Source organism: Rhinatrema bivittatum, chromosome 1 (genome assembly GCF_901001135.1).
Source record: "Rhinatrema bivittatum chromosome 1, aRhiBiv1.1, whole genome shotgun sequence".
NCBI classification, from domain to species: Eukaryota; Metazoa; Chordata; class Amphibia; order Gymnophiona; family Rhinatrematidae; genus Rhinatrema; species Rhinatrema bivittatum.
The window spans coordinates 151010952-151025220 of NC_042615.1; the positions used below are offsets into that span (position 1 = coordinate 151010952).

At 48.4% G+C, this 14269-nt stretch overlaps 1 protein-coding gene across 5 annotated transcripts in view; it reads left to right on the plus strand.

The window, feature by feature from the left end:
* The first annotated feature begins 886 nt into the window (after positions 1 to 886).
* Positions 887 to 14269, plus strand: part of GUF1 (GUF1 homolog, GTPase) — a 179109-nt gene continuing 165726 nt past the window's right edge. Inside the window, exons 1-4 of one of the 5 annotated variants that reach the window (XM_029588460.1) lie at positions 976 to 1025; positions 11368 to 11427; positions 12696 to 12827; positions 13175 to 13590. In XM_029588460.1, the coding sequence (XP_029444320.1) occupies positions 13399 to 13590 (192 nt within the window). In that variant the 5' untranslated portion in view covers positions 976 to 1025; positions 11368 to 11427; positions 12696 to 12827; positions 13175 to 13398. Of the gene's footprint in view, positions 1026 to 1048; positions 1213 to 11367; positions 11428 to 12695; positions 12828 to 13174; positions 13591 to 14269 lie in introns of those variants that run through there. The other 4 variants (XM_029588489.1, XM_029588451.1, XM_029588481.1 and 1 more) reach the window with 4 other exon arrangements.

Below are 14269 nucleotides of genomic sequence, written 5' to 3' on the forward strand. Positions count from 1 at the left end.
CTTTTGAAAATTTGGGCTTAAGAGTTCGATGGTGGAATAAGGAGAGGAGGGGCAGGTTACACAATTTCACTCATTAGTGAGTCAGCACATTTAATGGGTAATTTTATGATTGTGTGGCCTGGGGTAAAGTATCATGTAACGTCTACACACAGACACCATATTCAAAGTGAACTTATGTGCACAAGTTCAGTTTGAAAATGCTTGGGTAATTGACCTATTACATGCACAAACTCACCTGCACAAAGTAACACCTGCTCTTTGGACGGGGTAATTTGTGCATATTTTTGAAAATAAAAAAGCATGCACCTAAGTTCCAACACCTGTTCCTAGAATGCTTCTCCCTTATGCGTGTAAAAGCATGCATGAAATTGCATATACTTGCATGGGCTATAACTGCCATTTACACACCTAAACCTGACTTCTAGATGTGTAAATAGCTTCTAAAATCCACATTTTAATGTACCAGATGTACTAAGCATTTTTTTTCCAAAGACACAAAATGAGAGAATCCTTTAGTACAGCTGGCCCAATAATTTTAAGTTCTGCTTACTAACATCTGGGTTAGCATTAAAGAACAGAACCATGAATAAAAGACCTTCTTTGGGAAGGAGGGGAGAAGGCTGCTCATATACAGATGAGCCCCCTGAAACGAAGTTGTACCAACCAGGGGCAAAAGTAAACTTGCACACGGGATAGTCTGATAGGCATATGAAAGGACGCTGCAAACCGGCAGAGAAGATTTCTCACAGTCCACGGGGCAGACACTGCTATGAAAAGCACTGAATTTTCCCATGTCGTGCAGTAGGACTTAAAGTACGGTAATGCCGCCAAACTCCGTCTTTTTCTTGCTCTGCAGCCTCCCGCAGAGAGAGGGAGCTGCAGTCAGCAGGGCCAAGCCGCCCAGGCCGCTGCCCCTCTAGCACCTCAGATCGTGCTGCTGCTGATTGACGGCACAACATCCAATGAGGACGCCCGAGGAAGGAAGGAGGAGAAATAGGAGCCGGGTTCCAGAGCCGGCACGCGAGGTATGGGGTCTGTGGGGAGTGCTTTGCTGATTCCTTTGAAAGGACGGTGGCGAGACTTGTAGACCGTACGGTGCAGTAGGCTGTAATTGGATAAACTAAGCGAGGCTAAAAGTCTTTCTCCGGAAATCGGGCTACTTAGCAGTTCTGCTTGGGAAGTGCTGAAACTATGTGGGGAAGAGACGCGAAGGTGCCAATTCTACTGCTTCCGCGATTTTCCCTTTAGTGCATGGCAGAAGTGCTCAGGTTGCTGACAATGGGGCCGATGCAATTCAGTGCATTTAGCCCAGCGCACTGGAGTTTAACCCGTGGTTGGACGCGCGTCCAGCTGCTGTAAGGGGATTAGCACGTCCAAAACTCGGATCCAACCCCCCCCCCCCCCCCCCCCCGAAACTAATAGCGCTTATCACATGCAAATACATGTTGATGAGGCTATTAGCTATTCTCTCCAGATTAAAAAAAAAAAAAAAAGTGTGCCCGACCCCCACATTTTTACACTTGGAAATTAACGCCTGCCCAGAGCAGGTGTTTATTTCTGAGCAGCCCAAAAAAAGTGTACAGAAAAGTAGAAAATACTGTACTTCCTCAGACTTAACATTGTGGCGATATTAAGTCAAAGGAATCAAAAGATTAAAAAAAAAACAAAAGGAAAAAAGTACCTGCGGTCAGCTTAGGAAAAGGGGCGCTCAACTAGCATCCCTTTTCCTAACCAATGGCTGTGCACAAGTAAGGAAAACAAACGCTCTTAAAATTGAGCATCTGTTTTCCTAACCTGCTGTTAGTCACCTGACAGCCACCTCTCCTGGGCGCCTGCTGTCAAGGAGGTGCTAGGGACGCACATTTGTCCTTATTGCTTCTTTGGCAGCGCAACTTCATTTAAATATTTGCGCTCGCCCAGGAGAGGTGCTGGACATGCGTTAGGAAAGTGGGTACTTAATACACCCATTTTCCGTGCTGATTTATTGCATTGGCCCCTAGTCCTAACTGCAGTGCACTGGTGTCTCTGCCCTGCTATTACCCCATGCAGATGGAGATCAGGGAATTTGCCAGGTTCTTATGGCCTGGATTGGCCACTGTTGGAGACAGGATGCTGGGCTTGATCGACCCATGGTCTGACCCAGTATGGCATGTTCTTAGGGACTTCTGATGCACATTTTGTCAATAATGATTTAGGATTTTGGCACCCCTAGGCATTGTTGGTAGAATCACCCCCCCCCCCCCCCCCCCCCCATTCTCTTCTCCCATCCTTTGAAGCTGGACAACAGGAAGCAGAAGATCTAAGGCACAGTCCCCTAGTTTTATGAAGCAACTCAGAGGTAGATCCAGTGGCAAAAATTAAATTCTGAAGCAAATTGGCAAACATTTCTATCTTTTATATTAAATTATAAAAATAGTTTTATACTATAATTATTAGTATAATTTTTATTGGGTCAAGAAAAGTGATCTCAAGTATCGGAACAGGGAGGAGACTTCAGGGAGGAGGGTTAGGAATGAAGGAGAAAGGTGGAGGAGAGTGAGAAGGAAAGAGGACTAAGGATGGAGAGGATGAGAGATGGGGATGATTAGGAATCTGGGATATGGAAGAAGAGCAGGAAGGACTGGGGTGTGGGTTCCAGGATCTGTGGAGAAGGGTGAGGTAGGAAGGCAGGAGAAGTGGTTCCAGGATCTGGTGAACAGAATCCAAGATCAAGGGAGTGTGGATTTGAATTGCATTGAGTGGGGAGAGGAGGGAGGTATGTCTCTTTTGCCCCGGCCCTGCTCCTCCTTGCATCCCCTTTCTGTCCAATATGTCATACACATACACTTGGTACCAATCCATTTTGTCTCACGCACATGAACACTTTCCCCCTACCCTTGTTCCTCTCTCTTTCACACACAGACGTTTGCCTCTCAGCCAATCCTCCACTTATTCTCCAGCCTTTCTTCCCATTCTCCAATTATCTCTCCTCAGCCTCCCCTAATCTCCCCAAAGTGATACCCATTTTCTCTGTCTGCTCCAGGCTCTCCTGTTCCCTGCATGCTGCCTGGAGGGGAGAGGCTGGACCAGGAAATAGAGAGCTGTTCTCTCCTGAGTAAGATTCAGCACAACTGAAAGGCAGCACATCTTCAGACAGCCTGCTGACCCCCAGATTTCGGCTGCCCTAGGCACAGGCCTAGTGTGCCTATTGACAAATCCAGGACTGCATCTAGTGCTAATTATACCCTGAAAGTTTTGTGAATATGACTCTGTGTGTGGGAGAAGGGGTGTGTAATTCTTCAACTGTTATCCTGTGATCACATTTAAAAAATTAAGGAGATTTTATTTATTTCTTCCAGAGATTTTGATCAGCTGTAGACATGCCTCATCATTTCAAAGTTCTAACGATTGGGGTGGGGTGGAGTCATATGAACCCCAAGGGTCCATCAAGCCCAGTATCCTGTTTCCAACTGTGGCCAATCCAAGTCAAAAGTACCTGGCAAGCACGCAAACATTAAAAAGATCCCATATTACTAATGCCGGCAACAAGCAGTGGTTATTCCCTATTGATTAATAGCAGTTTATGGACTTCTCTCAGGAACTTATCCAAACATTTTTTAAACACAGGTATGCTGACTGCCTTAACCACATCCTCTGTCAATGAATTCCAGAGCTTAATTATGTGTTGAGTGAAAAATAATTTTCTACGATCTGTTTTAAATATACTACTTGCTAACTTAATGGAGTGCACCCTAGTCCTTGTATTATCCGAAAGAGTAAATAATCAATTCACTTTTACCCATTCAAGTCCTTTCATGATTTTGTATACCTCTATCATATCCCCTCCTCAGCCGTCTCTTCTCCAAGCTGAACAGCCCTAATTTCTTTAGCCTTTCCTCATAGGGGAGCTGTTCCCTCCCCTTTATCATTTTGGTTGCCCTTCTGTACTTTGTCCAGTACAACTATATCCTTTTTTTGAAGTGCGGTGACCAGAATTGCACACAGTTCTCAAGGTGCGGTCTCACCATGGAACGATACAGAGGCATTATGACATCCTCCATTTTATTTGCCATTCCCTTCCTAAGAATTCTTAACATTCTGTTTGCTTTTTTGACCACTACAGCACACTGAGCTAATGATTTCAATGTAATATCAGCTATGATGCCCACATCTTTTTCCTGGGTGGTAACTCTTAATATGGAACCTAACATTGTATAACTACAGCAAGGTTTATTTTTCCTTATATGCATCACCTTGCTTGTCCAAATTATATTTCATCTGCCAATTGGATGCCCAATCTTCCAGTCTCGCAAGGTCCTCCTGCAATTTATCACAGTCTGCCTTTGATTTAACTACTCTGAATAATTTTGTTTCATCTGCAAATCTTATCACCTCACTCATCATACCCCTTTCCAGATCATTTATAAATATATTAAAAAAACAACTGGTCCAAGTACAGATTTATGTTTAATTTTTTTTGGTGTGGATGAAATTGCTCCTTTCTAATTCTGGAGTGTTGGGAATGAGGCAAAATTTCATAAAAATCCACTAATAAGCATTAAATTACACAGATGAATCTTTTTTTTTCTTTCTAGCCAGTGAAAAATTTCATAAGCAAGGGGCTGCTTCTTTTGAATTGATGTGCAAAGATTTTTTTTTTTTAATTTGTCTTTTGGAGCAGTGAGGTAGCTGATGGCGAAGTCTGCTGTGGACCTGTGGAAGTCTATCAGTAGCTCCTGCCAAATTCATTATGGATTTCCTGAATATTTGCAAAAGAAAATCCCATTGGATTTTTTTAAAGTGGATTTCAGGTAAACCCACTATTTCCCACCACCCCTTCCTCCCCAAATCAAGTTTGAATCAAATTGTTTCACAAGTCCCTGGAAGGAAGGCCTCCCTACTGATGATGTGGCAAAGATACCTTTGCTCTAATGAATAAGTTAAAAGCATATTTTAATATTAAATGTTGTGTCCCTTTCTGGATGAAAAAGTGTATGTTCCCTGTACGTACCAGGATCAGTCCAGGACACCTGGGTTGTGACTCCGCACCAGTAGATGGAGACAGAGCAAGACTTGTCGGACTCAGTCATATATGACAATGTGCCAGTCACAGCCCCTCAGTCTTACTCTGTCTCCAGTAGATGGTGCAGGTGCAGTCACAGCCTCTGCCTGCCCTGAGTTCTTGTAGTCAGTCAGGGTTGTTTCGATTTAGTTTAGGTAAGTCTGTTTGACATTTTCAAAATTGTTTTGTTTTTATTGGTGAGAGAAGTCCCGTCCGCCCTGCCTCCCAGGGGGGTTGGGAGGTTCTGAGGGGACCATCCCCCCCTGGTCGAGGCCGCTGCTAGGGTCGAGGACCCGGCTCAGCGAGTAGCAGCGCCGGGGGTGACACCGGGGAGCCCGGTTCACTCACCCCTGCTGGAACAGGGCTCAAGGACCGAGGACAGTGGCAAGTGTTTAAAAAAAAAAAAAAAAGTTTCTTGTGTTTTGTTTTCTGCCGGCTCTCCTTTGCTTCGCATCGCCGCTCGGGATTTTCTCGGGGGGGGGGGGGGGGGCGCGCTGCTTGCCGGACGGTACAAATTGATTTTAAATTTGTTTTTGGCTGTCTTGTGGTCGATCGCGATCGGGGGCATGCCGCGGGGGTCGAGTTGCCGGGCTTGCAGCTCGGTGTGCGCCTCTCGCGGGAGGGCCTCTGTGCGGCCTGCATCCCGGGCGGTGAGGGTTTGTCCGGGGCACGTTGGGGGGGGCCGATCTCGGGCCGCGCGATCGCCGCCGTGTGGTAGTGCTCCTCCTACTAGGCCTCAGGATCCCTTCCCGCTTAGCGCGGGAGTGGTGGCCATTTTGAGCTCTGGCCGTGAAATCGCGCGGGAAGCGGCTGGGGATACTGGCTTGCCTCCCGTGCTTTCCCCGCAGCAGGGACCTGCGGGGGGGGGAGGGGAGGGACGCCCGGGGGGGAGACGGGTCCCCTGGGGATGCTAGTGAGGACTCGTCGGCCTCCGGATCGTTCTCTGCTGATTTTGCGCTTTTATTGCGCAAAGTGCTTAAATGTAAGCGCCGCAGACGAAGCCAGGGGAAAGTCTCCGTGGGGGGAGCTCACAGGTCCACTCCAGGAAAAAGGAAAGCTAGAGAAACCACGGGGCTCTCCCAGGAGCCATCCCGAGGGAAGCGGCCTCCATGAGGTGCCCCGCAGGAATCGGACATCGCGTCTTCTTCGGAGGTCGACACGGATTCCCCTGAGGAGCCCCCGGGGGGGGGCCGAGAGGGCGACAGCGGACGGTTCTGCCGAGCCCAGTGTGGGCAAAGGGGCGCAGGCCGTTGAAGGGGATGACCCCAAGGTGGTCCAGCTGTTTTGCAGGGAGGAACTGGCCCCATTAATTCCGGCCATTCTCCAGGAACTGGGAATAGAGGCTCCGCCGGTGGTGGCTCGACAAGAAGCCAACATGGATCCTGTCCTGTTAGGTCTCACGGGGCCCGCAGTGGCTTTTCCTTTTCACTTTTCGTCAACGGATATCTTGTTCAGAGAATGGGATACTCCGGAGTTAGGACTGAAGGTCAGCAAGGCCATGGATAAGCTCTACCCACTGCCGGAGGATGCGCTGGAGCTTCTCCGGCTCCCGAAGGTGGATGCGGCGGTTTCAGCGGTGACGAAGAGGTCTACAATCCCGGTCAAAGGAGCTATGGCTCTCAGGGACATACAGGACAGGAAGCTGGAGGTTCAACTCAAAAAGATTTTTGAAGTGTTCGCCCTGGGGGTCCGGGCCGCCATCTGTACCAACTTCGCTATGCGAGCTAGTCTGCGCTGGGCCCAGGTCCTTCAAGCGAATGCTGATCTGTCAGCGGAAGAGGCATCGCAGGCGGATCGATTGGAGGCGGCAATAGCATATGGAGCGGATGCTCTCCACGATCTTCTGCGGACGTCGGCTAGATCCATGGTGGCGGCCGTCTCGGCACGCCGCCTCCTGTGGCTGCGCAACTGGGCGGCAGATGGATCCTCCAAGGCTCACCTCGGGGCGCTGCCATTTAAAGGAAAGTTGCTGTTTGGCAAGGAGTTGCATGATTTAATGATTTCTCTGGGGGAGAACAGGGCTTTTAAGCTGCCCGAGGACAGATCTAGGTCGCGGTCCTCGTTTCCAGGTAGGTCCCGTTTTCGTGGTCCCAGGAAGTCGTGTCCTCAAAGGTCTACCGGCCCCTCGTATAGGTTGTCTTCCTCCCGGCCCGCCCAGTGGCAGCAGTCCTTTCATGGGAAACGTTTCGGTAGGCAAGGAGGAGCCCCGTCGGGCACGGGGTCCAAGGCTTTGCAATGAGATGCGGTCGGCCCATCCCTCGCAGCAGCTCCAGGCCGTCGTTCCAAACGTGGGGGTGCGCTTGGCGTTGTTTTTCGAGGAATGGGCCAGCGTAACGTCGGACCAGTGGGTCCTCAACGTAATAAGACACGGCTACGCATTAGATTTTGCTCACACCCCATCAGACAAGTTTCTGGTGTCGCCCTGCAAGGCTCCCGAGAAGAGGGCGGCGGTGCTAGGAACCATCCGGTGCTTGGAAAGCTTGGGAGCTATTTCCCCCGTCCCGGCCAATCAACAAGGCAAGGGCCGTTACTCCATTTACTTCATCGTTCCAAAGAAAGATGGCACGTCAAGACCAATTTTGGATCTGAAGGGGGTAAAGCCTGTTGCTAAATTTTTGTTCAATGTGAACCGAGGTGATGTTTTGAAACATGCCGCGGTATATAAAAATCCTTTAAATAAATAAACAAACAAATAAACAGATGCCTTAGCGTCCCTCACTTCAAAATGGAGACAATTCGATTGGTAATTGCCTCGGTACGTCCAGGCGAATTCCTGGCCTCCCTGGATCTGACGGAGGCGTACATACACGTGGGCATTCAGCCGTCCTTTCAACGGTTCCTCAGGTTCTGCATCCTGGGAAGGCATTACCAGTTCCGGGCGCTCCCGTTTGGTCTCGCGACGGCCCCTCGTACATTTACGAAGGTAATGGTAGTGGTTGCGGCGCAGCTCCGCCGGGAAGGATTCCTGGTTCATCCTTACCTGGACGATTGGTTGATTCGGGCAAAGTCCGAGAGTCAGTGTCGGCTGGCAGTGGCCAGGGTCCTGCAGCTCTTGCAGTCTCTGGGCTGGGTCGTCAACTTCAGCAAGAGTCAACTGGTGCCCACCCAGTCCTTGGAATACCTTGGAGCCTTATTCGATACGAAAAGGGGCAAGGTGTTCCTTTCCCTTTCTGTGATTATCTGATGGTTCTTGGTTCTATGGCATCAACGCTCGTGTTTGTCCCCTGGGCATTCGCTCATCTACAACCGTTGCAGTCGTCGTTGCTATCCCGCTGGAAGCCGGTATCGGAAGAGTTCCAACTGCCGCTACCACTCACGGCCCAGGCAAGGTCCAGCCTGTACTGGTGGCTAGACTCGGATCATCTGACCTGCGGAGTGTCCCTTCTAATTCCCAGCTGGACGGTGGTGACTACGGATGCCAGTCTCTCCGGCTGGGGAGCAGTTTGCCTCGGCAAATCCGTACAAGGCCGGTGGTCGGCGACGCAAGCGCAGTGGTCCATCAACCGGCTAGAGACCAGAGCGGCTCGCTTGGCACTGCAGTCCTTTCTGCCGTTGGTACGGGGAAAGGCGGTCTGAGTGTTGTCGGACAATGCGACCACCGTGGCCTACATCAATTGCCAAGGCGGGACGAGATGTCCACTGGTGGCGGAGGAGGCGCAGCTCTTGATGGCCTGGTCAGAGCAACATCTCAGCAACATCGCAGCATCTCACATTGCCGGAGTCGACAACGTCCAGGCGGATTTTCTCAGCCGTCATCGCCTGGACCCCGGAGAGTGGGAACTGGCGGACGACGCTTTTCTTCTCATATGCGAGAAGTGGGGGGTGCCCCACATGGATCTGATGGCCACATGGCACAACGCGAAGGCCCCGCGATTTTACAGTCGACGTCGAGAGAGAGGAGCCGAGGGCGTCGACGCGTTGATGCTGCCCTGGCCGACGGATGTGTTGCTGTACGTGTTTCCCCCGTGGCCGATGATAGGCAAGATTCTCCGGCGCATAGAGTTGCACCCATCCACGGTGATCCTGGTGGCTCCAGAGTGGCCGAGTCGCCCGTGGTTTGCAGACCTCATTCAGTTGTCGGTGGACACTCCCCTTCATCTCCAGGGGTTTGCGGGGCTTCTCCACCAGGGCCCCGTCTGTTTGGAGGATGCGGATCACTTTTGTCTCGCGGCATGGCTTTTGAGGGGAATAGGTTGAAGAGAAAAGGTTACTCAGATGCGGTGGTAGCCACGCTGTTGAGGTCCAGGAAGCAATCTACGTCCTTGGCGTATGTCAGAGTCTGGGTGGTCTTCGAGGAATGGTGCGTGAAGCGTGGAGTGGATCCCACTTCCGCCTCCGTCTCCGATATCCTAGCGTTTTCTCCAGGCTGGTCTTGCCAAAGGGCTGACCTGCAGTTCCCTACGAGTCCAGGTTGCGGCGCTTGGGTGTTTGCGTGGTAAGGTTCGGGGATCCTCCCTGGCCCTACACCCGGATATCTCCCGGTTTCTTCGGGGAGCAAAGCATCTCCGTCCTCCATTGCATCATCCTTGTCCGTCCTGGAACCTCAATTGGGTGCTCTCCTCCCTATGCTCGGCGCCGTTTGAGCCCTTGAAGCGGGAAAGATCTCACGTTGAAGACCGTATTCCTGGTGGCGATTTCCTTGGCACGGTGTGTTTCGGAGTTGCAGGCGCTGTCCTGTAGGGAGCCGTTCTTGCGCATTTCTGACTCAGGGGTCTCCTTGCGGACGGTCCCTTCTTTTTTGCCTAAGGTCGTGTCGGCGTTTCATTTAAATCAATCAGTTGAGCTTCCCGCTTTCGCTGTTGGGGAGTCCTCTGATCCGAAATCGAGGGAATTAAGGAAGCTGGATGTGCGGAGGTCCCTCTTTCGCTATCTAGAGGTCACTATTCCTTTTCGGGTGACAGATCATCTTTTTGTCCTATTCTCTGGTCCAAAGAAAGGTGCCGCAGCGTCCCGCACGACGATCGCCCGTTGGCTCAAGGAGGCCATTGGATCAGTGTACCTAGTGCGGGGAAAACCGGTTCCCGTGGGTCTCCGGGCTCACTCGACACAATCCCACGCTGCGTCTTGGGCGGAATCTTCTCAGGTGTCGCCTCAAGAGATTTGCAAGGCGGCTACTTGGAAGTTGTTACATACCTCCATTAGACATCGGTTGGATGTTCAGGCTACCGAGGCCGGGGGTTTTGGAGAGAGGGTACTCCGAGCGAGACTCTCTGCTTCCCACCCTCGTTAAGTTGGCTCTGGTACATCCCAGGTGTCCTGGACTGATCCTGGTACGTACAGGGAAAGGAAACTTAGTTTCTTACCTGATAATTTTCGTTCCTGTAGTACCAAGGATCAGTCCAGGATCCCGCCCGCATTGCTGTACTGAAGCAACGGAGAGTCCGCTCATTGTTTGTTTATCTAATCTGATTGCTTGTTTCGCTCTCCCGGTTGGGGAGTTCTGTTCCAGAGGGGGTTTTTTGAATGGTTCCCCATTTAAATATGGTAATTTTGCCTAGATAGTTTCCTTGTTAAGGTTTCTACTTTGACATTGCGTAAGACTGAGGGGCTGTGACTGGCACATTGTCATATATGACTGAGTCCGACAAGTCTTGCTCTGTCTCCATCTACTGGTGCGGAGTCACAACCCAGGTGTCCTGGATTGATCCTTGGTACTACAGGAACGAAAATTATCAGGTAAGAAACTAATTTTCCTTTTACATATGAACAACGTGTGTTTAGATGTTAAAATCTGTCTCCATTGTACTTTACAATGAAGAGCATTGACTATTTTGGTAGCCACCCTCTAGACCAGTGGTTCTCAACCTTTTTCCCATCGTGACACACCTGACAGGCCACGCTCGCATGTGTGACACACTGCTCATTACAATTCACGGTGGAAATATAAAGTAAAGGTCCGGTAATTATTTTTATTGTTTAAAATGACACAAGGAAAAGATACGTATTCTGTCTGAACAGAAATTGCATAAATAGTAAACATCCCACACCAAAACCGCACCAATTTCCAACACTTAAACAGTAACCACCTTACCTAAGAAAAGGCAACACTGAAAATATTACACCAGGCCTTAAGACACCAATACATCTCCTATTAGGAAAACGGACCAAGTCAGGCTGCTATAGAGCCCTATACAGAAACTACACGCCAGCAGAAAACCTCACCTATATCACATGTGCTGACCCTCACTTAACAAAGAATAAAGAGACCAAAACACATAACTAGAAGCATGCAGAAAAAACTGAATTGGAAACTGCAACAAGCCAGGTGGCACCAGGCATTATGTAGCAGTGTCAGTAAAACTTTCTCTGTCTCCATCTGCTGGCAGGGATGTATAAACCCAGGAGTCTGGACTGATCCGTGGTTCTATAGGAACGAAAATTAGGAGGTAAGAACCAATTTTCCTATTTCAACGTATTTTCAACGATGACACCTAGATCCTTTTCCTGAATGGAGATTCCTAATGTGGAACATTGCATTGTGTAGGTATAATTTGGATTATTCTTTCCTAAGTGCATCACTTTGCACTTGTACACATTAAATTTAATTTGCCATTTGCATGCCCAGTCTCCCAGTTTTGCTATATATATAAAAGCATTGGTCCCAGAACAGATCCCTGGGGTAGTTCAAAATTCAGCTTTCTCCATAGAGAAAATTTACCATTTAGACCCACTTTTTTCTCTCCTTTAGCCAGTTACCAATTCCCAATATGACACTGCTCCCTATCCCATGATGTTTTAATTTCCTAAGAAGTCGCTCATGAGAGACTTTGTCAAATGCTTTCTTGAAATCCAGGTACACTTTATCAACTGACTCACCTTTATCCATATGTTTGTTTACACCCTCAAAATAATGTAGCAGATTGCTGATGCAGGCTTTCCTTGGTTAAATCCATGTTGGCTTTGTCCATTAAACTATGCTTATCTATATGGTCAGTAATTTTGTACTTTAGGATAGACTGTACTATTTTAGACTAGTCTGTCGTTTTGTGGATCACCTCTTAATCCTTTTCTAAAAATTGGCATTACATTGGTAGCCCTCTAGTTTTCAAGTACCATAGACTATTTAAATGATAGTTTACAAAGAGGTTAGGACTTTTCAGCTTGGAAAAGAGACGGCTGAGGGGGGGATATGATAGAGGTGTTTAAAATCATGAGAGGTCTAGAATGGGTAGATGTGAATTGGTTATTTACTCTTTCGGATAATAGAAAGACTAGGGGGCACTCCATGAAGTTAGTGTGTGGCACATTTAAAACTAATTGGAGAAAGTTCTTTTTCACTCAACGCACAATTAAACTCTGGAATTTGTTGCCAGAGGATGTGGTTAGTGCAGTTAGTATAGCTGTGTTTAAAAAAGGATTGGATAAGTTTTTGGAGGAGAAGTCCATTACCTGCTATTAATTGAGTTGACTTACAAAATAGCCACTGCTATTGCTAGCAATGGTAACATGGAATAGACTTAGTTTTTGGGTTCTTGCCAGGTTCTTGTGGCCTGGCTTGGCCACTGTTGGAAACAGGATGCTGGGCTTGATGGACCCTTGGTCTGACCCAGTATGGCATGTTCTTATGGGAACGCATCAAATGTGCCTTCAGACTATTAACCTTTGCAGCTGCTCCTTTCAGTTTTTTCCTAACCATTTTCCTAACCATTTTCAGATCAAGCGGAATTTGTTGACATAACCTCCTCCCTGGAGCTTTGAAGTGCTCTACAGGGAGTTGGATCCATTAGGGCTTCATGTTGAAAATACTCCTTCCAGTCTACAAGCTGTTTCTTAAGTGAGTAAAAAGGTGTGTATGCTCAGAACAAAACAAAAAATTGAACCAGTGGCAACTTCCACATGAGGGTGCTGAAATAAACCAATTAGCAATCATGGTTTACACATGAAAATCTCTTGTGCATACTCTTTGTGAATATCCTGAAAAGCAGTCCTGTTTTTGTGGCTCTTGAGGCATGAGCACAGCCAGTGGAGTTTTCGGGATATCCACAATGAGTATGCATAAGTTAAATTTGCATATAATGTTTCTAGTATATGAAAATTTATCTCATGTATATTCATTGTGGGAAACCTGACTGACTGTGGCTCTACATGTGTAGTAAACCGTTGTTGCTATTTAATGTTTATTTGTTGTTGTAGGTGCTGAAGTAAAATAAAGGCAGTGACCTCTACCTTGTGACTTCTCTGTGATTAAGATGATTATAAATTAGAGAGGAGCACAGAGAAGAAGAAAAATAGATGCATGCGGCTGTCAAGACATTTGGAAACAGCAGGAGGGAAGATCCCAGTGAGCCCTGACCATGCCGTTTTCATGACATTTTGATTGCATCCCCCCCCTCCACACTTAATTAGACGCTTATACCATGTTTATTCTTACTCCGGTTTCTCTGAGGAAATGCCTTCCATTGGTGAATTGGATTCTGCGTTTCCAGAACAGCTTCTGGAGGTCAAAGGACTGCTGCCAGGTGGCTCCCTTACAGGGCTGGCACAAGCTGCAAAAGTTCTCTCCTAACAAAACTGTGTCCTGCAGGCAGTACAGCTCCCGCAGTCAGAAGGTGAGTAGTTCAGTTATGCATACCGAATCTTCCACACCATGAAAAAAATTGTTCCCAAAACATGTAGGGACTGTACTCTGCATAAGGGCATTTCCCTTAGGCAGAGAGACAGCGACTTATTCATGAACGGTTCTTTGCATTGGCAGAGAATGAGTGAAGGCCCACAGCGAGAGAGACCTCTTTATTGTTGCTGTGTGTTTGCATGTGGCACCTCCACACCTTTTTGGAATTACCTCATTCCTCTCTATCCAGGCAAGGAAGTCCGCATCAGTGGGTTGTGCACTCCAATCAGCAGATGGAGATGGAGAACAGTGACTTACTGATGTCACCCTCAGCTCAGCACAAACCTCAGCCATCCAGTATTACTCCGTCTCCAGCAGATAGTGGACATGCATCCTTTCTTGTACACTTTGGCCTGCCAGAATTGAACAGGCGATTTTTGACCTCCTGTGGTGATAGCTGTAGCTCCCTCCCTCAGTTGAGTGTCTGGCGACATAGGACAGGAGTGTGATGAGGACTGTTGCCCTAGCATTCCTCCTGACAGGGGAAGAGTTCCTATAGGGTAAGGAGGCTTTGGGCTCAGCCCTGCTAACTTAGTTGCCTTCCTCTCCTCTGTCTTTGTCCTATTCTCCTCCTCCTGCTCTTGGCCCCCTGTTTCTCTTGTTCCTTCTGCTGCAGG